We start from the raw sequence: 21554 nt of genomic DNA, 5'->3' as shown, positions 1-21554 counted from the left end.
TGTGCGCGTGTGCGCGTGTGTGTGTGTGTGTGTGTGTGTGTACTATTGGAGCACAGGTACTGAGTGAGCTGTGGCCTCAGGCCTCAGTTCTTGGCCAGCTGGCATCTGAATGTCTTGTTCTCATTTAGGGGCAGCTTGGCCCTCTCACAGCTCCAAGGAGGGAAGGACTTGGCTCAACCTCCTTCATTCTGGGTCCAGAAACCGAGCTTGGCCTTGGGAGAGGAGGAGGGGAAGCCCTGTTATTATTTTTGCCTGACCATTCCTGCCTAGGTCTCCTCACACTGACAGCCTCACCTCCCACACACACGCACAGACTTAGAGAGAAAGCAATTCTTTGGTCTCTTTTCTTGGTAGCTTTATTGATTGCCAGGGAAAATGAAAACCAGAAAATTAATTAATCTCTAAAATTAAACTTTACACTGAATGTTCTTGTTTCTCTAATTAGAACCTCTGCTAGCAGCTGTGGCTACACACACACACACACACACACACACACACAGAGAGAGAGAGAGAGAGATAGAAACACACACCCTCACATCTACGTGTTTGCACTCTGGAACTGTCAGAGGGTGTCAGGTATAGCGGACTCTAGGTTGCCCGGACAGGCACACACATAGTCGCTCCCAAGCCCCCTCTGGTGCTCTGCTCAGCACCTGCTTGTTACAGAGAGTCCTTGGAGTGCAGGTCCCCCTGGATTGCAGCTGCAGTCACCCGTCTTTGAGATAGATGGGCTCTGGGCCACTCAGCTCAAGGAGAGTTGGGAGAGGAGTTTAAATCAGTCAGATCCTCTTGTGAATCCATAGTCTGTGATTCCTATGGGTGTAGCCCCAGGGTGGGCAGTCACAACGTGGAAGGGACTCGAGGAGAGGGTACCTGGAAGACTGTATGTCCTGAGGATAAGGGCTTGTGGGGTGGGCTAGGCCTGGCTCGGGCGGGAGAAGACAGGTCTCTGTCAAATTGGGTGCATCACGCTGTGGCCTTCTTGTCATGGGATTCCAAGCGCAAAGATTGTACAACTCATACTGATGGACAATAAAAGTGTGGATGACTCACCGGTCTGCTCCCTCTGAGTGACACTGTTCTGTCACACGCTATCCACTCCCAGCTTGAGGGTTAGTGAGGGCACGGTCTGTACAAGCGGACCATGCCAGGGGCCTGACAGGCAGGTAGCATCTCCAGGGAGGGTGGGAGGGCAGAGGGAGGCAGGCATAGCTTTGTTCTGTGTGTGTGTCTGTGTGTATATGTGTGTGCGCGTGTATGTGTGTGTGGGTGCTCACACATGGTGTGTGTGTGCATATGTAAAGACTGAGATCAGGGCTCAACTATCTGCTCAGTAGAAAGGGAGAGGGGAGGGGTGAATCAAGAGGCAGATGGCGCTCATGAAGAGTTTGAGCAGGGATCATCTCTTCAGAGTCCTTTGCCTTCCCTGTTCCTGTTATGGGAAGGAACAAGGAAGTCTCGTAAAGGCCATTTTCTAGGTGAGGGTTAGCTCACCATCACTTCATCCTTAGGTGCCCCTTCTGCACCTCAGCATCTTCACATATACAAATCTGGCCACTCATTCCAAGGAGATTTGTGATCCTTTCTTCTCGCTTCCTCAGAACCAGGGGCAGGCATATCAAGGGTATGAAATGAAGGTGTGGCTGCCGGGGTAACCCATCAGATGACCGTTCTATCCTGGTTCCACAGCTTAGCCTACAGAATTCTCAGTACAGTTGTTAGTGGGCGAGGTGAAGTGGCCAGGATTCAGGGACCGCAGACGGGCAGCCTCTCGGTTGGTATGCAGAACTTGGCCAATGAGGTACTCGCTCTCCTGGGATACATCTGACAGCCGCAGGTCGAACTCTAGAATGGTCTTGTTGTCTGATATGCCTTCCAGGAGCTGCTTCCCACCATCCTGGGGAGGAGTGAGGCAGAGGGGTCATTTCGTATCACATCCCAGGGTCACATCAACAGACTTCCATACAGATGGGATAGCTTTTGCAATGCCACATGTAACCTATCTGGGGCATGGACAAAAATTGCAGTTCTACTTGAAAAATTCTGGTTAAGGCAGACTAAGGTGATGGCTCAACCTAAGTGTTTTGAAACAACATGGATTCGTGGCAGTGATGTAGTTCCGTTCTTCCTTCACTTCAGTCCTGTGGACCTGAGGCTAGTTGGTCTAGTAAGATGTGAGGGGAAGCCATACAAGTATGGCTACGATCCCAGCAGCCAGGAGGTGGAGGAATGTGGATCTTGGAGTTTGAGGTCAGCCTGGTCTACATAGTGAGTTCTAGGACAGCCAGGGCTACATAGTGAGACCCTGCTTCAATCAATCAATCAACCAACCAACCAATCAATCAATCAATCAATCACTCAATCCGTCCATCCATCCATTGTACTTTCCCTCCCAGACACTAAGAGCTAAAGGAAAAAGAGGAGCCTGGGGTGACCCTGAGGAAAGCGCTGTGCACAGGCATGAGGACCAGAATTAGGATCTCCAGAACCCATGGGAATGCTGGGAAGGTAGAGTGGCCCATTTATAACTCTGGGGATGAAGGAGATAGAGGATCTCCAGGGAAAGCTGGCTGACATCATTTCATCATTTCAGAGGGCACCTCCAGGTTTGACTGAGAGACCCTGCCCTCAGCAAATAAGGTGGGAGAGCCATTGAGGATGCTTGCAGACATCAACTTTGGGTCTCTACATGCATGCACACATGTGTACACACTCATACAGGTACACCCTCACACATGCATGTGTATAGATAGCAAAGACACACGAAAAATGAAAGGAACGGGATTGGGCCCTGGAGTGCGCACAGGAGAAGAAAACACGCTCTCTGGTACACCACAGAGTCGGGCTCCTAACATTTTTTTTCCCCCACAAAGGGTCTATGGCAGTTGGATTCCACTCCGTGCCCACCGCCCCAGAAGCTATGACTCACCAGCCCAATGTGGTTGCAGGAGAGGTTGAGGCTGATGAGCGTGGTGTTGACCGGGAGCACCTGGGAGAGGAGCGTGGCCGTGGGCTCAGACAGCTCATTGCCGCCGAGGTGCAGCATGGTGAGGCACTTGTTGGTCTCCAGGGCGTGGGCAATTGCTTGGCCACCCTCGTCCTCGATACAGTTGAGGCGGAGGTTGAGGGAGACGAGGTTGGTGTTGTGTGCCAGTGCATGCGCCAGTGACTGTGCACCGGATGCCCGCAGTTGGTTGTTGGCCAGGTTGAGTATTCTCAGGCGACTGTGGCTCAGCAGCTTAGCTGCTGCTCGTGCACCGCGGTCTCCAATGAGGTTGTGGGATAAGTCCAGCTCCTCAAGGGCTGGGTGGTCCAGCAGGCTACGGATTAGGATGCGCGCCTTATCGTCGTCCACCTTACTTCGGGTCAGCCTGAAGATCTGTGGGCAGGTAGGAGTTTTACAGCACCTGCCAGTCTGGGATAGCCTGTACTACCTAACTGCCTTGTGCTGGTAAAGAAGGAAGATGCAAGGTGGCTGGAGGCTCAACACCTGGTGATAGTCACCTGCCTGGCTTTCAGGTGGGAGGTGGGTTCACCCAGTGATACAGCATTGCTGGCGGGTGGCAGTGAGGGGGGCTATCACCATGCCCAGCTCAATCTTGCTGGCAGGTGGCAGTGAGGGGGCTATCACCAGGCCCAGCACAACCTTGGTTTTCTCAATTCTTTTGACTGAGAAACTGACAGTGGAGAAATTGACCTACGCCACTGCCACTGGCTGGTATCACAGAACCTTCCAGTACAGTGTACCAATTCAACCGTATTTCTCTAAACAAACTCTCCCATAATCTGTGACAGTGTCAGCCTTTCCAATGTCCAGTCTACTCACATGCCGGGGTGGGTACCTATGAGCCACTTTCTACTGATGGTCACTCTTCTGTTTTATTTTCTTTTCCTGGCCACTGAATAGGCCACTCCACTGTTTTCATGATACCAACACGATCTCCACAGCTAGCCATCACATGCTAACTGCCCCGCTTCAGGTCTCAGCCCCAGCAAGCACTGAGCCTGGTCCCTGAGCTTCTCTCCTCTGGATAATGGATGATTTTCTTGTGGACCAAGTCAGCTTGAAATCTGTGTAATTTCCTCTTTAGAGACCCAGAAGCCCTCTTCTGTTCCAGCTCTGCTCCCCACTTTGCAGCCAAACTCTTGATAAAACTGATCACAGCCCCCCCTTTTCCTCACTTCCCACTCTCTCCATATCCACAGCTGCCCAGCTTCTGTTTCTGGTACCCACTAAAGTACTCCACCCCCAGGAACCTCCCGGGCCCCTAAGCCAGTCCTGGGCTCCATCCTACCCTGTGGCTCACTCCCTCTGTGTGAAACATGCCCCTATCTGGGATCTGTGATGCAATGCCATATCTTCTCCCCTGTTCTCTTTCTTGGCAAGCTCTTCCTCCTCCAGCACATGTCAAGCTTCTTTTTGCCTCCCTTTGCATCTTTCTTCTAAGATTCCATCCAAACGCAAGGCTACACTCAACCACACATGGTTCTCAAAGCTCAACACAGTCTTCTCCCAGCATCAGATCCTCCCTAGCTGTGGAGAGGACCTCTGCTCCGGGACACCTCAAGCTGGAACTCACGCCTTTTCCTTCAAAACAGCTCCTCTCCTCCCTTTCATTCCATGACTGCCAAGGATTCCTACAGCATCTGGTCTCATGAGAAGGGGCCTCAGCACCTCTGCCTCTTCCTTCCTGTCTCCATCCTCCTTACGTCACAGTGGCAGGTGACCTGACTGTGTTTCTCTCCAGATTCTCTGCTTCATCCATCTTTGCAGATATGTATGTGGTTCCAACCACCCTCATAGTGCTTGTTTGTTTGTTTGTTTTGATAGTGAGGAGGACAGGGACACAGCTGAGGAGAGAGGCTCACTTGAGGACTGAGATCAGACGGACTGGGAGTGTGTCCCTGTGGGACTGTCTTGGTTGTTGATTAATGCAGGAAGGTCTAGCCCACTGTGGGCGGTACTATTCCTAGGCAGATGATCTTGAATTATATGATAAAACTAGTTAAGGGGCTGGAGAGATAACTCAGTGGATTTCAGCCTGCACAGCTCTTGAGGTACAGGAGTTCAGTTTCTAGTATCCCCATCAGGTAGCGCATAACAGCCAATAACTCCAGGGAATCTGACACACTCTATTGGTCTCAGTGGGCATCTTAACTCCTGGGGATGTGCCCTCCCATATGTATAGTTTGTAATAATAAAAATAAATCTAAAAAAGAAAGAGAAAGAAAGCCAGCGGAGTAAAAGCCATCTATGAGCCAGCTAGCAAACATTGCTCTATAACTCTGTGCTGGATGTTTTTGGCTGTGACATGAATTCCTTGGTTGACCGCAATGCTGTGTGGGATAACAAGCAGGCTTGCCTTCAAGTTCCCACCTTGAATGCCTTTACAAATGGAATGGACCGTGGCCTGAAAGTGTGAGCCAAACACCCCGCTTTTCTCCTTTAAATTGTTTCATCACAGCAACAGAAAGGACGAGAGAACACTAGCTTCATGGGATAAAGCCTGGTCCCCTCTGTGAATCTGAGAGGTGGGGCCCTGATGGAATGCAGCTGGGCCTCCAGGGACACCGCCCTTGGAACAGACTGGCAAGGCTCTCCTGGGACCAAAGTCAGTTCTTGCAAGAGGGGTCTGCTTGCTCTCCTCTGCGCATGCCTGTTCCTTCCTGCTTTTTTGCTAGTCCTGGCTCTGTGTGATCTGTGAGTCCCTCCAGCCAGAGGAGCTAAGGCCACTCTGCTTCTCCTGCTCTCTCTCTCTCTCTCTCTCTCTCTCTCTCTCTCTCTCTCTCTCTCTCCCTCCCTCCCTCCCTCCCTCCCTCCCTTCCTGTTTTCTCTCTCGCTAGAAAAGACCCTTAAGTATGCTCTGCACGTGCACCTTTGTGTGGGTGGGTAGGAGGCTAGAAGAGGTCAGATCCCCTGGGGCTGGAGTTGATGTAGATGCTGGGAACTGAATTAGTGGTCTGTGCAAGAGCAGCCAGTATGTGATCCTAACCGCTAAACCACCTTTTCCCTTTCTCTGGAAAAAGTGTTTCCTGTAGCCCAGGCTGGTTTCCAGCTCACCATGTAGTAAGACATGGTCCTGATCTTTCAATGCCCCTGCCTCCAACTCCAGACATGTAACATGTAACTCCTTTTCGTTCTTTCTTTTCTTTTTTCTTTCTTTCTTTTTTCTTTCCCTTTCTCTTTCTTTTTTTCTCTTTCTTTATTTTTTCCTTCTTTCTTTCTCTTTCTTTCTTTTTCTCTTTTTCCTTTCTTTCCTCTCTCTCTCTCTCTCTCTCTCTCTCTCTCTCTCTCTCTCTCTCTCTCTCTCTCTCTCTCTCTCTATTATTTATCTGTCTTGGTGCTGGGAACTGAATTCATGTCCATCTCGTTGCTGTGACAAAATACTTGACAGATGCAAGTTAAGGAAGGGGGAGGTTCTTTGGCTTACAGTTTTGAGGGCACGGTTCATCATGGTGAGGGAGCATCATCATCAAGATGCTAGGCTCAGTGAAGAGAGAGAGGAAAGAAACGTTGTGTCCTCCGTTCACCGGCTTTGCAGTCAGTCTGCAGACTGACAGTGTCGGGCCCTGTCCCAGGTGCTGAAGATGAAGGGGAAGGAAAAAAAAAAGCAAACTCATGCCTTTTGAGCTCTGTGGCGGGAGCAGTCTGAGGGGATGAAAGGCACTAATGAGCAGCTATGAAAATGTAAAATTGCAGCTAGGCGGTGGCTGCCAGATTTCACAAATAGAAACACGGAACGTCCAGTTAAATTTGAATTTCAGATAAAAACCTCAATGTTTGGATGCATAGCCCAAATATTCCATGGGGCACACTTGTCTGAAATTTTCAATATAACCAGTGTGATGGTTAATATTGTCAACTTGACAAGCTCTAGAATAGCCTAGGGATGAGTCTCTGGGTGTGTCTTTGGGGGATTATCTAGTTAAATAGCTAGCTAAATTATCAACTAAACTTTTCTTCCCCCTTGAGACAAGGTTTCTCTGTGGAGCCCTGGCTGTCTTGAAACTCACTCTGTAGACAAGTCCCAAACTCAGAGCTTCTGCTTCCTGAGTGCTGGAGTTGAAGGTGTGTGCCACCATTGCTCGGTTTGTCTAGTTAAACTTTAACTGTGTACATGTGTATGGGAATGTGTGTGTGTGAGGGGCCGGGTCCTTTCTCCGGGTAAAAAGGAGAAAGCTGAGTGAGTGCCACTATTCCATGTTCTCTGCTACCGGCTCCTCAAACTCCTGCCACCGTGACTCCCTCTTCACCTACCATGACGAACCACTCACTGAAAACTGAAGCCAGCCTCCCTCAGTTGCTTCTGTCAGGGATTTTAATCACAGCAAGAAGACCAGTTAAGTGGTACATGAGATTTGATTTTTAGCTTTTCCCAGCGGCAGGGGCCGGACCCACAGCCTCACACATGCTACAGATACTCTGCTTCTGAGCTGCATCCCAAGCCTGGGCGTTTCCATTTGGATCAATCCTCAGTATCACTTAGACTGGAAGTAGTGGCGTACAAATGTGATCCCAGCACTTGGTCGTGTTTGTGTAAGTAAAGTGGAGACAGAAGATCAGAAATTCAAGGTCATTTTCAGCTACACATTGAGTTCCAGGCCTGCCTAAGATATATGAGACCCTGCCTCAACAAAGTTTAAACAAACAAACAAACAAACAAACAAACCAAAGAACCCAGGTATCTAAACAGTCCCCTCCTCTACTGATGAATGCAGAGGAAATGAGAGAAGATGGTGGAAGGAGAGGAAGAGGCAGGGAGAAGCAATCCCAGAGACAATGAGAAAGGAGGCAGGTGAGTTGGGTTTGTGTGTGGTACCTTGAGGGTGTGGCAAGCTTTGATGGTGGCTGCCAGAGAGTGGCAGTCTCGGTAGGTGAAGAGAAAGAGGTTCCACTCAAAATTCATGCCGCAGTCTTTGACGCCGTACACCAGGTCCAGCTCCTCCAGGTGCTTGAGGCCAGCCACTAGAGCCTGCAGCTGGAAGTGGTCTTTCTCAGGCTCGTTCCCCTCGCCCTCACTGCCAGAGTCTGACTGTTCCTCTCCCTGAGGTGGAGTCGGCATCCGCACAGGTGGGAGGAACTGATCCACATGGATGCGGCGCACATAGTTCCTGCAGAGGGGCAGCAGGTCCAGAATTACACTGGGGTCCGTGGTCCCTGGGATGAATAGCTTCAGCAGGTTCTCCAGGTGTCTCTCAAAGAACATCCGCTTCCAGCTGCCACCATGCATAGACACGTGACACACAGACCAGCGCTTGATGCAGCAGCGGTGCCAATAATTCTCATCATCAATCAAGTTAGCGGTCACCGTCAAAGGCAGCTCGGGGGGCAGGTTGCTCAAGACCTTCTTTTGGTGCTCTAGGGGCAGCTGCTTCAGGATAGGGTTGTCTTTGGGAAGGGAGGAAGGAAAACAGGGTTCAGCCACTGTGCCCATCACGACACAGAGTCCTGGGATGTCTCAGAAGACCCTTTGTGGCCTTGGGAACTTTGCTTTGAGAGGAGAAACGGTCTCCTAAAGAGACACTCTTTGGTGTGCTCTTGCCTGCAACTAACTGGCAATTGCACTGGGCAGTATCTGGTCTCAAGCTGACCCACCTGGAGCAGAATGGACCAGTTCTTAATGTACCATCTAGTCTGACTTCTGAGACTCCCAGTCAGACTTTACTCATTCATTTCAGAATTACTATATGTATTTTAACACCTACTATGTGGCAGATGCTGCTGGGGGAATAATGAAGAAAACACGGGGCCAGAAAGATGGATCAGGGTGTAAAAAATGCATACTGAGCAGAACTGGTGGCCTGAACCCCATCCTGAACTCATGCAGAGGTGGGAGGAGGGAGAGGTGGGAGGAGGGAGAGCTGACATCATGAGGTTGTCTTCTGATCTCCCTATGTTTACTGTGTTCTGTGGTGAGTACTCCTCCCACCCCCAATACAATTCTTAAAACGAAGAAATCAGACATGGCCCTGGACTCCTGGAGTTCATCTGAGCTTGCTGGGGCACACAGTCAAGAAGCAACAGAGAAACATGCTATGATAAGTGGCCCAGTTCTCGGGAAGCCCTTGTCCCATACAGTGGAGAGGACAGCTAGTTCTCTTTGCAAGGGGCTGGAGTACAGAAGAAGCCAGGAAGCCATTTGCATCCTGGAGGACTCTATCAGATGTGGGGTGAGAACCAGAGAGCTTCCTGGGGGAGGAGGAGGGAGAGGAAGAGGAGAAGGAGGGGGAGGAGGAAGAGGAGGATGTGGCTAAGGCTCAGCTTACTGGGGAGAGCAGACATGAGCAGAGAAGGGCAAAAGCATGGACGGCATAATGTGTGTGTGCATGTGTACGTGTCTGTGTGTGTTTGTGCTTGCATGCCTGTGTGTGTCTGTGTGGGTGCGTGCTTGAGTGTGGGTATGAGTGCATGCATGTGCATGCATGCACATCTGTCTGTGTGCACGTGCATGCATGCACGTACGTCTGTGCGTGTGTGCATGTGTGTGTCTCTGTGCGGGTGTGTGCTTGAGTGTGTGTGCATGCGTGTGCATGCATGCACGCACATATGTCTGTGCGTGTGTGTGTGTGTGTGTGTGTGTGTGTGTGTGTGTGTAAGGAAGGAGACACCACTGCTGCTGAGTGGGGGTGGATTTGAGGATGCTTCCAGGCCTGGGTATGGTGGTCCCCGCCTCCTCTGGCCCAAGTCACATGGACTCACTCTGGAAGTTCTTGACGATATGTTGGACGCAGAGCTCGGTGAGGAGAGGCACAATAGCCAATGACCACTCTGCATCCTCAGAGATGATCCTGCGCATGCGACGGACATTTGTGACCTTGGTCTTCAGCTGGCCTTGGGCAGAGGTGGTGCTAGTTTTCAAGGACTTCGGTGCTGGACTGCTACCACCCAAAGCGGAGACCTGGCGCTGGATGCTGAAAATAGATTGGCTGCGAGGCGAATGTTCGGACGGTACTGTGGAGGCCTCCTGCATGTTGACTGCCAGCAGAGACACAAGGGTGTGAACCTTGGCAACCTTGCAATGGGAAACTTCTTAATGCAGGCAGGATACAGGATGGGGGGCGGTGTCAGAGCTTGAGCAAGAGGAAGGGGACAGTGTTACTTGGGAGGATTTAAGTAGCACAGAGTGGTGCTTAGGAATCAGTCTCGGGGTGTGTGTGTGTGGGGGGGGAGTTGACCCAGGTGAGAATTTCAGAGACTGGCTGTGGGCTTTGGGCAAGTGACCAAACATCTCTGAATCTCAGATGATGCCTGCGAAGTAAGGGCAGTAGGTACCAACAGAATTACTAGAGGAGGTGATAGCAGAATGTATTCAAAGGGCCACAGTATGCACAAGGAGCAGCCCCAGAGTTTAGACCATAGCTGTTTGTTAATTATTATACTCATTGCTACAGACCAGGTATTCATTTTGGATATTATCTCATTTGTCATTAAAAAAAAAAAAAAAAAAAAAAAAAAAAAAAAAAAAAAAAAAAAGCCTTTGGGGACAAGAGCTCATTTTCATCTTTTTTTTTTTCTTTGAAGGGAAATGAAATACAGAGAGGTCACCGACTTGCCCAATGTTGCACAGCTAACACTGAACAAGAAGGATCTTATTTTTTAAAGATTGTGTGTGTGTATGTGTGTGTGTGTGTGTATGCGCATAGAGGCCAGAAGAGGGTTATTGGATTCCCCTGGTGCTGAAGTTACAGGCAGTTGTGAGCAGCCTGACATGGGTGCTGGGAACTGAATTCAGTCTCTCAGCGAGAACAGAACATTAAGTGCTTATAACCTCTGAGCCATCTCCCCAGCCAACCATTAAAGTGTATTTAAACTCAGTTTCTCAAGTCATATTCTCGACTACCCCCTCCAAGGGTGAGTGGGGGGGGGGCTATCGAATGCCAAGGAAGACAGCTGTTGTGAACAACTACTTAAGTCAAACGCTCCCTGCTCCCAGGGCGTCCTGATGGTGTGACCGAGAACACAGGCCGACAGAGCAGGGTGCAGACTTACACACTATTTTAATGTCTCTCTATATTTGTTAATTTTGAGACAAGTTCCCAGATATCTCAGGCTGGCCTCCAAGTTGCTATGACCTTGAAGTGCTGAGTCTCCTGTCTGTACCCCCCGAGCACTGGGGTTACAGTTATGTTTCACCTCAAGCAGTGAACCCGGGGTTTCATGCTCCTGTCAGCTTTCCTGGCCTCCAAGGGTACTTCATGAACATGGGGCACCACCAACAAACAGGGCATCAACAACAAGCAGGACTACATAGAGAAACCCCACTCGAAAAACAAAACAAAAACGGGAGGACTGGAGAGATGGCTCAGCGGTTAAGAGTGCTGACTGCTCTTGCAGAGGTCCTGAGTTCAATTCCCAGCTCTACTTAAGCCTCTTTTTTTCCCCATTTATTTATTGACTGATTGGTTTGCCTGGCACTGGTGGCTCACACCTTTGATCCCAGAGCTCAGGAGGCAGAGTCAGGAGGATTTCTGAGTTCACAACCATCTGTAATGGGATCTGATGCCCTCTTCTGGTGTGTGTCTGACACCTACAGTGTACTTATATACATAAAATAAATAAATACTAAAACAAACAAACAAATGGAAAAAATCATTTTCTGTGTAGCCCTGGCTGTCCTGGCATTCACTCTGTAGACCAGGTTAGCCTTGAACTCAGAAATCCTCCTGACTCTGCCTCCTGAGCTCTGGGATCAAAGGTGTGAGCCACCAGTGCCAGGCAAACCAATCAGTCAATAAATAAATGGGGGAAAAAAAGAGGCTTAAGTAGAGCTGGGGGCATAGCTCATTGGCCGAGCTCTTGACTAGCTCTCCCAGCTAAAACCAAAACAAAATGAAATCCCAAACAAACAAAATCCCACAGGAAAACTAAAATGAACAGAACAACAAAATTCTGAAACAGGTTTGAGGCCAGCGCTGTCTACAGAGTGAGTTCCAGGACAGCTAGGGCTACATAGAAAAACCCCGTCTCAAAAAATAAATAAATAAATAAATAAATAAATAAATAAATAAATAAAAATAAAACAAAACCATAAAACAGATAAACTACTTAAGCCAGTGTGCCCAAACATTATTGTTGAAATGTGTAATCTGCATACAGATTTTAAAAATTAAACCCCAAAACAATAAAAACCAAGAGAGTTGACACAATTAATGCAATGTACTCAGGATACTGTCACTGAAATGTGTGATCCATATAGTTTATCTTATATATTTTGAGTTATCATTTATATGTACATATGTTACACCCTGCATACGAGGGTGAGCACATGTGGATGTCCACGGAGCCAGAAGAGCCAGATCCCCCGGAGCTGGAGTGAGGGTGTGAGCCACCAGATACAGGTGCACGGGTCCTCTGGGAGATCAATCCGTAAGCACTCTTAGCTGTTGAGCCACCTTGTCAAACCTCTGGGTAAAGGCGTTGAATAGAAGAATAAGTACGTTCAATGTCAAATCTGCGCCTTGGCCTCCATCAGGGCATGCGCAGTTGGGAGGGACCAGACATAGCCTCCTGACCAGAGTGCGAAAGCCTCTCCTCTCTTCAGTCTCACCTGGCTCCCACTTCGAAGTCTCTCCTCATACCAGACGGTGGCGGGCAGGCGTGGGAGGTGAGAAGGCAGCTAAATATGAAGGGGCTGAATATGAAGGGGCTGAAGACTGAGGATGCTGTCTGGGTCTTGGGGGCCTTCTGCACATGGCCACCTCTCTTTGCCCCCCTATTGCAGGCACGCTGCCGGTGATCTGAATAGGGGTGCCTGGGCTCTCTGCCCGTTGCTGGGCAGCTTCCCTTTGTGCTACTCTGTGGTGTGGCCAGTGAGAAGGAGCGCCCTGCTCTAGCAACCGCATCCTGGCAGGGGGAGGAACCAGATGGTACTCCCTAGCCTGCCAGGCAGCTCAAGGAGGAGAAGCCTTGGGAGAGGGGGACTGTCGGCAAGATATTTATGTATTGTGTCACCCTGTACACAAATCAAATGCAAATTCACAGACCCTGTCCATTTTTAACTACATAATGCCTTTAATCGCAGCACATGGAAGGCAGAGGCAGGTGGATCTCTGTGAGTTTGAGGCCAGCCTGGTCTATATGGTGAGTTAAGGAGGGTACTGTTTAGATAGAGACATCAGCTGATTTTGCATTTCTGGCTTGCTGGATGATCTTAGGCAAGTTGCATAACCTATCTGGACTTTGACTTCCTCCTTTCCTTTATCTGTAAAATGGGACAATAATGTCTTTCCTACATAGGCAACTGTGGAGATTTCTGTCTAGAGAGCTGAGAGGTGTCTTCAAGCAAATGCCAGGTTTCTAGGATTTGTCCCTCCTTTACAGGAGAGGTGAAGAGCAAGGGGTCAGTGGCAACTTGAGGATCTGGTGCATCATGGTTTGAGGCTACCTGCCCCACTAGCCTGGAGTGTGGCTCTGCTCCATTTTCCTAGGGGCCTTCATCCCAGCTGGGGCCAGCTGTGAGCCCCTTTGTGCTGCTTACTGTCTTTCTTGGTATCAGGCAGTTCTTCCTAAGGTCTAGTTCTAGTTGGTTTTGCTGCTGCTTTGTAGTCTGCCTCTGGCAGAGATCACAGAGCCATCCATGGCCCTAACAAAATCTCGTAAGGGGAAGGGGTTGTCTCCCCCATCCCAATGGCTGCCACAGGTAGAGATGACATAACAAGAGCCCAATACTGCCAGCCTTCCATGTTTACAGAAGCATCCATATCCTTGGTCTGATGTCTGTTGGTTTTGGTTTTTGTCTTTTGTTTTGAGACAGTCTTACTTTGTAGCTCTGGCTGCCTTGGAACTCACTATGTGAAACCCGGCTAGCTTTGAACTCACAGAGCTCTGCCTGCCTTTGCCTCCTTGGGTGCTGGGATTAAAGTCATCCACCATACCTGGCCTGACGTCATTTTAAGGCAAATATCAAAAGCAATTACATCATAAGGTCAGAGTTGATCATTTTCATATACTTTATTATGAAATATACATAATATATATGTGTGTGTGTGTATGGTATGGAGATTAAACCCAGGGTCTTGCAGATGACAGCCAAACAAACATTCTACCACTGAGCCACACTCCATCTTACTTAATTTTTATCCATTTTAAAAAGACTTATTTATTTTATGTATATAAGTGCTCTATCTGCATGTACACCTGTGTGCCAGAAGAGAGCATCAGATCCCATCACAGATGGCTTTGAGCCACCATGTGGCTGCTGGGACTTGAACTCAGGACCTCTGGGAGAGTGGTGCTCTGAATAGCTGAGCCATCTCCCCAGACCTTTATTTTTCATTCTTGAGCTTAGTCTGTAGCTGAGGCAGACTGTGAACTTCCTATCTCCCTGTAGCAGCCTCCTCAGCAGTTGGAATACAAGCCTGCACTACCAGGCTTGGCTCTAAAGACATTTTTTGACAGGAAAATTATTACTAGGCACAGCTGGGCCTGGTGACACAGACCTGTAATCCTAGCTACAAGGAGTTTGAGGCACAAAGACTCAAGGTTCAAGGTCTGCCTGGGCAACTTAGTAAGACTTTGTCTCTTTCTTTCTTTCTTTTTTTCTTTCTTTCTTTCTTTCTTCCTTTCTCTTTTTCTTCTCCTCTTCCTTTTCCTCCTCCTCTTCCTCTTTCCCCTCATCCTTTTTTTTCCTCTTCAAGATAGGATTTCTCAGGGTAGCCCTGGCTATCTGGGAACTCACTCTGTAGACTAGGCTGGCCTTAGAATCGGAAATCTGCCTGCATCCCAGAGTGCTGGGATTAAAGGTGTGCACCACCACTGCCTGGCTAAGACTCTGCCTTTTTATTTCTCAAAATAAAAACTATGAAGAAGATTGGGCATACATACAGTTTTTAGTGGTAGAACACTTGTCTAACATGCAGGAAGCCATAGGAGCAAACCTTAGTACTGTCAAAAATAGGAAATAAAATAACAACCAGAGGTTATCTATAGGGATTCCAGTTCCATGTGTTTTTCAAATGTCTATTTTTGAGGGATGGGGGTGTCGTGCAGCTGAAAATATCTGCCTGGCATTTTGGAAGCCCTGGGTTTGATCCTGCATAGATTGGTACCCTGGTGCACATCTGTAATTTCAGCACTTGGGAGGTAGAGGCAGGAGGATCAAAATTCAGGGCTACCCTTTGCTACATAATGAATTTGAGGCAGCAGGGGCTATGTCTTAAACAAACCACCAACAAGAAAATGTATTTTGAGGAACTAGTGTATGAGGGATAGAAAGATGCCTCAGCTCTTGAGGGTATCGGTGGCTCTAGAAGAGAGCTTACGGTCAGTTCCTGGTGCCCACATCAGGCAGCTTGCAACCAACTTCCAGCCCCAGGGAGACCCAACACATTTAGCTTCGGAGGGTACCTATTCACTCAAGTGCACACACACACACAAAGATGTGCAATTGAAAATAAAACAAAATATAAAAGAAAAGAAGAAAATCTACTGATACTACATTAAAGTACACTTAAGGAAAGTGAGTTAAGTGAAGTCCTTGGGTCTCTTACTTCTGACTCTCCTCCGGCCTCTCTTGCCACTTTAAAAAAAAGTTTTTAATTTTATGTATATGATTGTTTGCCTCAGTGTATGTGTGGGTACCACATACATGCCTGGTGCCAGAGAAGGCCAGAAGACGACACCGGATCCTCTGCAACTGGAGTTACAGGCAGTTGTGTCCTGGGAACCAAACCCAGGTCCCTTAGAAGAGCAGCCAGTGCTCTTAACGTCTGTTTCCCCCACACCCAGGTTTTGCCCACCTCGTTGTGGGATTCAGCTCTCCACTCTATTTTGAGTTTTACACTCAGGTCCTGAGGCTTCTGCCCAACTCTCTCAGATTCAATCTACACAGAAGGTAGAGCTGAAAGCAGGTGTCAGCTCCTCCTGCAGGTCGCACAGGCACTAACCTGTCCCTTCTTAGTGCTCTTCTTCCTCACTGCTGCCTCAGCGTAGGGCCTCTGTGTCTGTCACACACAGCTCCACTTGGCCCAGGCATCCTATCTGGTCCTCTCACAGCCAGCCCTGCACAGCCAAATGAGGCAGGCCTCTAATAGAAACCCTTCCATGGCTCAGCACTGCCCTAGGGCAAAAGCCCTCAGCACCTCAGAGGAGAAGGACCTTCTATCAGGACCGGTGGCTCTCCGAAATAAAGTTTGCTCTTATATCCAGGACATTGCAGACTAGTTTTTGGCCCTTTGCTGAGGTTACTCCTTAAACTTGGGATGCCTTTCTTACCATCTCCTCCTGGGACAGAGACAAACATCCATCCACTGACTAGTTCAATCACATCCCCCTCTCGCCCAACACTCTCCCCACCCAAAAAAAAAAACCCCACCTTTGCCAGAGCCCTAGCTCCCCAGGACCCGTGCCACCTCCCCGTGTGCCCAAATCTGCAGCAGACAGAGCTCACTGGATCTGCATGCCCAAGCCCAGTGCCAGGTCTGCCTTAGGCAGGTAGCTAGTTTGGGTCTGTCCTATTTGCTTCTAATAATAGATTCTAAAGCATATCCTATTGGCTACTGAGACTGATGGGCGTGGCCTTATAATGTCAGCCAATCAGAGACTTTCTTAGGATTGGTCCAAGTAGAGGTTGGTGGAAGGAAGGACAGCTGTATGTCCTTGAAGGAGCAGGATCCCCACTGCTGAGAGTCCCTGACTTACGCAGAGCCTATCTGCAGCAGCAGACAGTGAAACCTAGTACGGGACCGGCAACCATGAAAGTCAGGGTGACAAAAGCCTGAAGCCCCTGACCTGCAGGGCCTCAGGTCTCAACATGAAGCCTCCTTGCATGTCCTTCTCCTTTGTGACCACAGGGTGCTGAACATTGCTAGGCTCGCTGGGGAGTGAAATGGAGAATTCCTAAATCAAGGAAGTTTGAAGTTAACCTGGCCTTACATAAAACCCTGTCGAAAGAAAAAAAGAGAGAGGAAAGAAGGAAGGAAGGAAGAAAAGGAGAAAGGAAGGAAGGAAAGAAGGAAGGAAGGAAGGAAGGGAGGGAGGGAGGAAGGAAAGGAGGCTACCCCAGTTTGAGGAGAAAGATGAGAGGAACCAGAGGAAAGGGAAAGACAGGCATGCTGCTTACACCATTTGCTGGAAGACATTTGCTGGCTGGTTGTCTCTAGGCTGCTCTGAGGATTCTACAGGGATGGACAGAAACCTACATGACCAGATACTCCAGAAGGCACAGCAGGCCCAGAAGGAAGACAGCTCCAGAAGGGACAGAGCCCAGCTCGTGCTGGAGCACTGTTTCTCGACCCCAAAGGGTTGCGACCCTAAAGGGTCGCATAGCAGATAGCCTCCTGCCCGTTATTTACAATCTATAACAGTAGCAAAGTCACAGTTATGAAATGGCAACAGAATCATTTTATGCTTTGGGGGTTTACCGCAACAAGAGAAAATGTTTTCAAGGGTCGCCCCCAGCATTAGGAAGGTTGAGACCCACTGATTTACAGACTCATGTTCCTTGAGAGCCTGTGGGGTGGGGAGAGAAACGAAGTTTGTACTACAAAGTCCCGCTCCTTTCTCCATGTTGGGAGTTCTCTTTGGCATTCCAGATAAGTCGGGGCCACCAGAAATGCATGTGTCTTGTGCTGCTGTGTGATGCCCTCACTAAGGGCAATCTCTCCCCTTAGAGCATGGAGGTGGGAGGTGGCTCACGACTCTCATCTTGGGGCCTGTCTCAAGGACCTGAAGGCTTCTCATGGCTGCATGAAGCACCAAGTGCAGCCAACCAGGACCACTATAGGCAGGGAAAGGCCGTTCTTCCTCCAGGCCTGCCTCCGTGTCCTCAGGACCAAGACAGGAGTATAAAAACGCAGGGCATACAAAGTCACAACTTGAAGGGCTGGGAATTTCTGGGCCTTGGTACAAGTAATAAAAACGGTGTCCCACTTTGGCCAGGGCTGTCCTCATTTCGGATGGCTTTGTATATGGTGGACAGGCGGTCTGGGGTCATGACCTTGGTTCTGTAGAGCTGTGGTTTATTGTGTTCTAGTCAGGTGATGGCAGATGCCCATGGGGGGCAGGCCCTATAGCTGAGCGCTCGGGCACTGGGCTGTCTCTGGTCACAACCCTCCCCCTTCTGCCTCTCACACCTGCAAGACCTTGGGTGAGGAAGTAACCTCAACAGGTTTCAGGGGCATCGCCTGTCAAATGGGGGCAGTAATTAATATTATCTTCATCACCTATCATTCACTGTAGGTAATTAAGGAGCTAAACTGTGTGACATTTCACACAGGCTTGGCCTGGAGCTGGCACACAAGTTGTGGAGATTGTGAAGAAGTTAGCAGTCTCACCTATATGACGCTCACTAAGCCCTCATGTTCAGGGTTGACTTTTGTCATCGTAATACCATTGCCCCCGCCTTACAAAACAGGAAACTGAGGCTTAGAAAACCGAAGGGACTCCCTGTCACCTAGCCGGCAAGCCAGAGCTTCGAAAGACTGCCGGATGGGCTCTCTCGCTTCTCTGAGGTGCACCTTTCTCACCTCAGTTCCAGAAAGTTTTCTCCCACCCGTGGGTTCTCTAGTCAGCACTGTGACGTCTGAGCCTTTACCTACTTTGGAACAGACCTCAAAAACCCAGCACCCTTATCCGGTGTTACCGCTGGCACTAGATGCTTCAGGAAGGCCGGATTGTGGCCGACATCCTTTGGCTTGAGGTCTCTACAAGGGCCTGAGAGGATATTGTGGGTCCACTCTTCCGCCCTGCGTATGCTGGGTGCTCATGTTGCTCACAGACTGGGTCAAGCTTGGATCTCCCTCACATTCTTTCCCTTTTCAGCCTTCCTCCAGTCCTCAGTAAAATCTGGCCTTGTCAGGGAGGTTCCTGTCACGACTCAGATGGGAAAGCTAAGGAACTTGTCGTCCCCCTGCCCACCGTCCCGTGTTCCTCTGAAAGGGTAGCTGTGGTGGTCTGATGGGGGCTTCAGGTCTCTGCCTTTGCTGCTTCTGTCTTCTCAGCCAGTGTCCTACCCCTGCTTACCCCAGGCTCCCCTCAAAGAGAGCTCCTTGGGCCTCAGGTTCCTATTTTCAGAGCCCTGGGCTTTTGTTTACATCTTCCCTGCCCTCTATTAATCAAATTCCTGTTGTGAATTCCTAGTTTACAGGACTAAAGGAAGGGAGAATTAAAAACAAACAAACAAACAAACAAACAAACAAACAGAGTTTTTCTGAGAGCCCAGGTTTGGGTCTGGCCCTCGGAGATAGCTTGTTCATAGCCCCTGGGCCCTCCCCCTCCCAGCTCCAGCTCCTGTAGTCAGCTGTTTAGAAAGGGACACTACCGGTAGCTCTCTACCTTAGACATCCCAGGAGGGAAGCTAAGCTTCAAAGGCCAGCATAGTCCTCCTCTCCCTCCTCCCCTTGGTAACCTAGAGACACCAGGTCCATGGGGGACCTGAGGGACGTGAGGAACACACAGGGCCTGTAGCATTGTCCACAGCTGAGGATTGGAGACCTTCCTCTTCCCAGGTCTCCCCACCGCTTCTTTACTTGAATTCTAGGCCCCTGGACTAGTTTACAGATAGTCGCTGTGTGGCAATCAGAGCCTGGATCCCACCTTTACAAGACAGGCATGAGCTGAGGACTTCAAGTAACTGCAGGATGGGTTCTCCTATTACAGGGTATGGGAAGCTAAGACGATGGCTGCGGGGGCCACAGACCCGCGTGGGTTGCAGGAGCTGGCAGGGCTTTGGATTTGACCAGCATGATCTAAATGGGGGAGATCAGAATTGGGCGTCCCTTTCCGGGAGTTCACCTCACCTGCTCCGGGGACCCAGGAGACCGCTCTCACAGGCGGTTGGCGCAGTTGGTTGTTAGGGACGCCTGAGTCGCCAGGGGGCGGGCCGTGAGCCCTCCGCCCTGGGCGTTGGCGCCCTCCTCCTCTCGGTTGCCCCTTGCGCGTGCTCAGAGAACGACCCTGTGGACTTGGACTCCGTTCGTTCGTGCTTTCTGGCTGCTTGTTTCGGGGCGCATTAAGCTTTTCATGTGGAGAGGATGTACTTCTGATAAGGAGTCGGGGAGGAGGAAAAGGCCCAAGAATAACAAAGGAGACAGGGGAAGCGAGGGACTTTCTACAGTTACTTAAGTCTGTGGAATTCCCCTGTGGTCGAGCTGTGGACCCCAACTCTGCTGGGGAGCCCCTTCGGTTTTCTCTAACATGAACTAAGAAGTATCAGAGGCAGGAAGGGCCTGGGCCTCCAGAGCGCTCCTTCGCTCAGCGTGGTGCAGCTCTCTCGGCATTGACTTGACAAGTTAGGGTCGCTGTCCTTATCTCTTGATGGTCAGGGGAGACTAAGCCTCTGATCAGGCTATATGTAGTAAGAGAAATTGTTCAACAGAGCAGAGGGACAGCAGACTGGTGTGTGTGTGTCTCAGGAAAGCAAAGTTTAGCTTTAAGCTAGCTTCTTTGGTCAGATTGCCTCTGTTGGTGCCTCAGTTTGGTGGTCATGGAGGGGCTGGGCCTGCGGTAAGCATAGTAGACTAGCCTACTACCAAGCTCCAGAGGTTGAGACATGCAGTGAGGAGCCAGGCTTCTGTTCCCAAGTCCCTTCAAGCCCTCACAAGAGACTTAACCATCACTTGTAGAGTCGTGGATGATCCTGAACTTCTGCTGTTCATGCCTCGCCTCTCCAGAGCTGGGATTACAGGGGTGGAATTGGGTGTATGCGGTGGTGCTGGAAACTGAACCCAGGGCTTAGTCCATGCTTTGGTTCTCTGCCATCGGAGCCACATCCCCAGACCAAATGATTACACATTAGTCAGTGTGGCACTATGGCACCATGTAGGCTCACTCTGCTTTGTTAATTAGTGTCAAAAAAATTCTTGCTTTGAAGATGTGCACCCCCACGCCTGTACCCACCCCTCACTCCTGTGGCTAGGTAGAGCTCTGCTGGGTAGGTTTGTTTTGATAGAGGAGGGTCTTCCCTACATTCCTTGGCTCCATTGTGCTTCAAATGCTGGGTTTCAGCTTCATTTGTGCAAGTATGTGTCCGTGTGTATAGATAGGTGCACAGGTGTGTACATGCATGTGTCAGGTAGAACACCAACTTCAGGTGTTGATCCTCAGGTGCTGACCGCCTTGAGAAAGGGTCTTTTGCTGCCCTGGTCTTTGTACACCCTCCCCCCCCCCCCCCCCAACTGCCTAACTGGGATTATGAAGGCATGCTACCATGGCTGGCTTATGTAGCTTCTGGCACTTGAACTTGGGTCCCCATGCTCAAAGAGTAAGTGCTTTCCTGAGCAATCTGCTCAGCCCCGGCTTCAGTTGTTTCCTGCTTCAGCTCTGTCTTGGGGCACATGCTGTGTTTTAAAAGCCTGTTGTTGACTGGGCATGGTGGTGTATGCTTTCAATCCCAGCACTTGGGAGGCAGAGACAGGTGTCTCTGTGAGAGGTCAGCCTGGCCCACACAGGGGGTTTCAGGCCAACCAAATAGAAAAGTCCATCACTGCTCTGTCTTCAGCCTCACCCGCTGTTCCTTCAGCTCAAACATCTCTCTTAGGTTTCCTCAAGGCTCACGCCCCTTCTAGCTCAGACACCCTTCCCAGAGATGGTGACACCACTGTCCCCATTATTCCCC

General features: G+C 49.7%; 1 protein-coding gene across 1 annotated transcript; it reads right to left on the bottom strand.

Annotated features, from left to right (window-relative positions):
- Window positions 1–330: 330 nt before the first annotated feature.
- Window positions 331–19867, bottom strand: Drc5 (dynein regulatory complex subunit 5). The gene is made up of 5 exons (XM_034522052.2): window positions 19738–19867; window positions 9701–10071; window positions 7821–8389; window positions 2930–3379; window positions 331–1897 (listed from the first exon to the last, which is right to left on the bottom strand). The coding sequence occupies exons 2-5, from the start codon at window positions 9969–9971 to the stop codon at window positions 1691–1693; spliced, it is 1497 nt and encodes a 498-aa protein (XP_034377943.1). The 5' UTR covers window positions 9972–10071; window positions 19738–19867; the 3' UTR covers window positions 331–1690.
- Between the last annotated feature and the right edge of the window lie 1687 nt (window positions 19868–21554).

The sequence above is a fragment of the Arvicanthis niloticus genome, chromosome 17 (genome assembly GCF_011762505.2).
Source record: "Arvicanthis niloticus isolate mArvNil1 chromosome 17, mArvNil1.pat.X, whole genome shotgun sequence".
NCBI classification, from domain to species: Eukaryota; Metazoa; Chordata; class Mammalia; order Rodentia; family Muridae; genus Arvicanthis; species Arvicanthis niloticus.
The sequence above is the reverse complement of the archived record's forward strand: the minus strand, read 5'-3'. Positions and strand labels throughout refer to the sequence as shown.

Excerpts from the sequence above, each read along its gene's own strand:
- Drc5 (XM_034522052.2), bottom strand. The coding sequence starts at position 9,971 with ATGCAGGAGGCCTCCACAGTACCGTCCGAACATTCGCCTCGCAGCCAA. Across the intron at positions 3,380-7,820 it reads AAGCTTGCCACACCCTCAAG|ATCTTCAGGCTGACCCGAAG; the intron begins GTACCACACACA and ends ACCTGCCCACAG. Across the intron at positions 1,898-2,929 it reads CCTGCAACCACATTGGGCTG|GATGGTGGGAAGCAGCTCCT; the intron begins GTGAGTCATAGC and ends ACTCCTCCCCAG.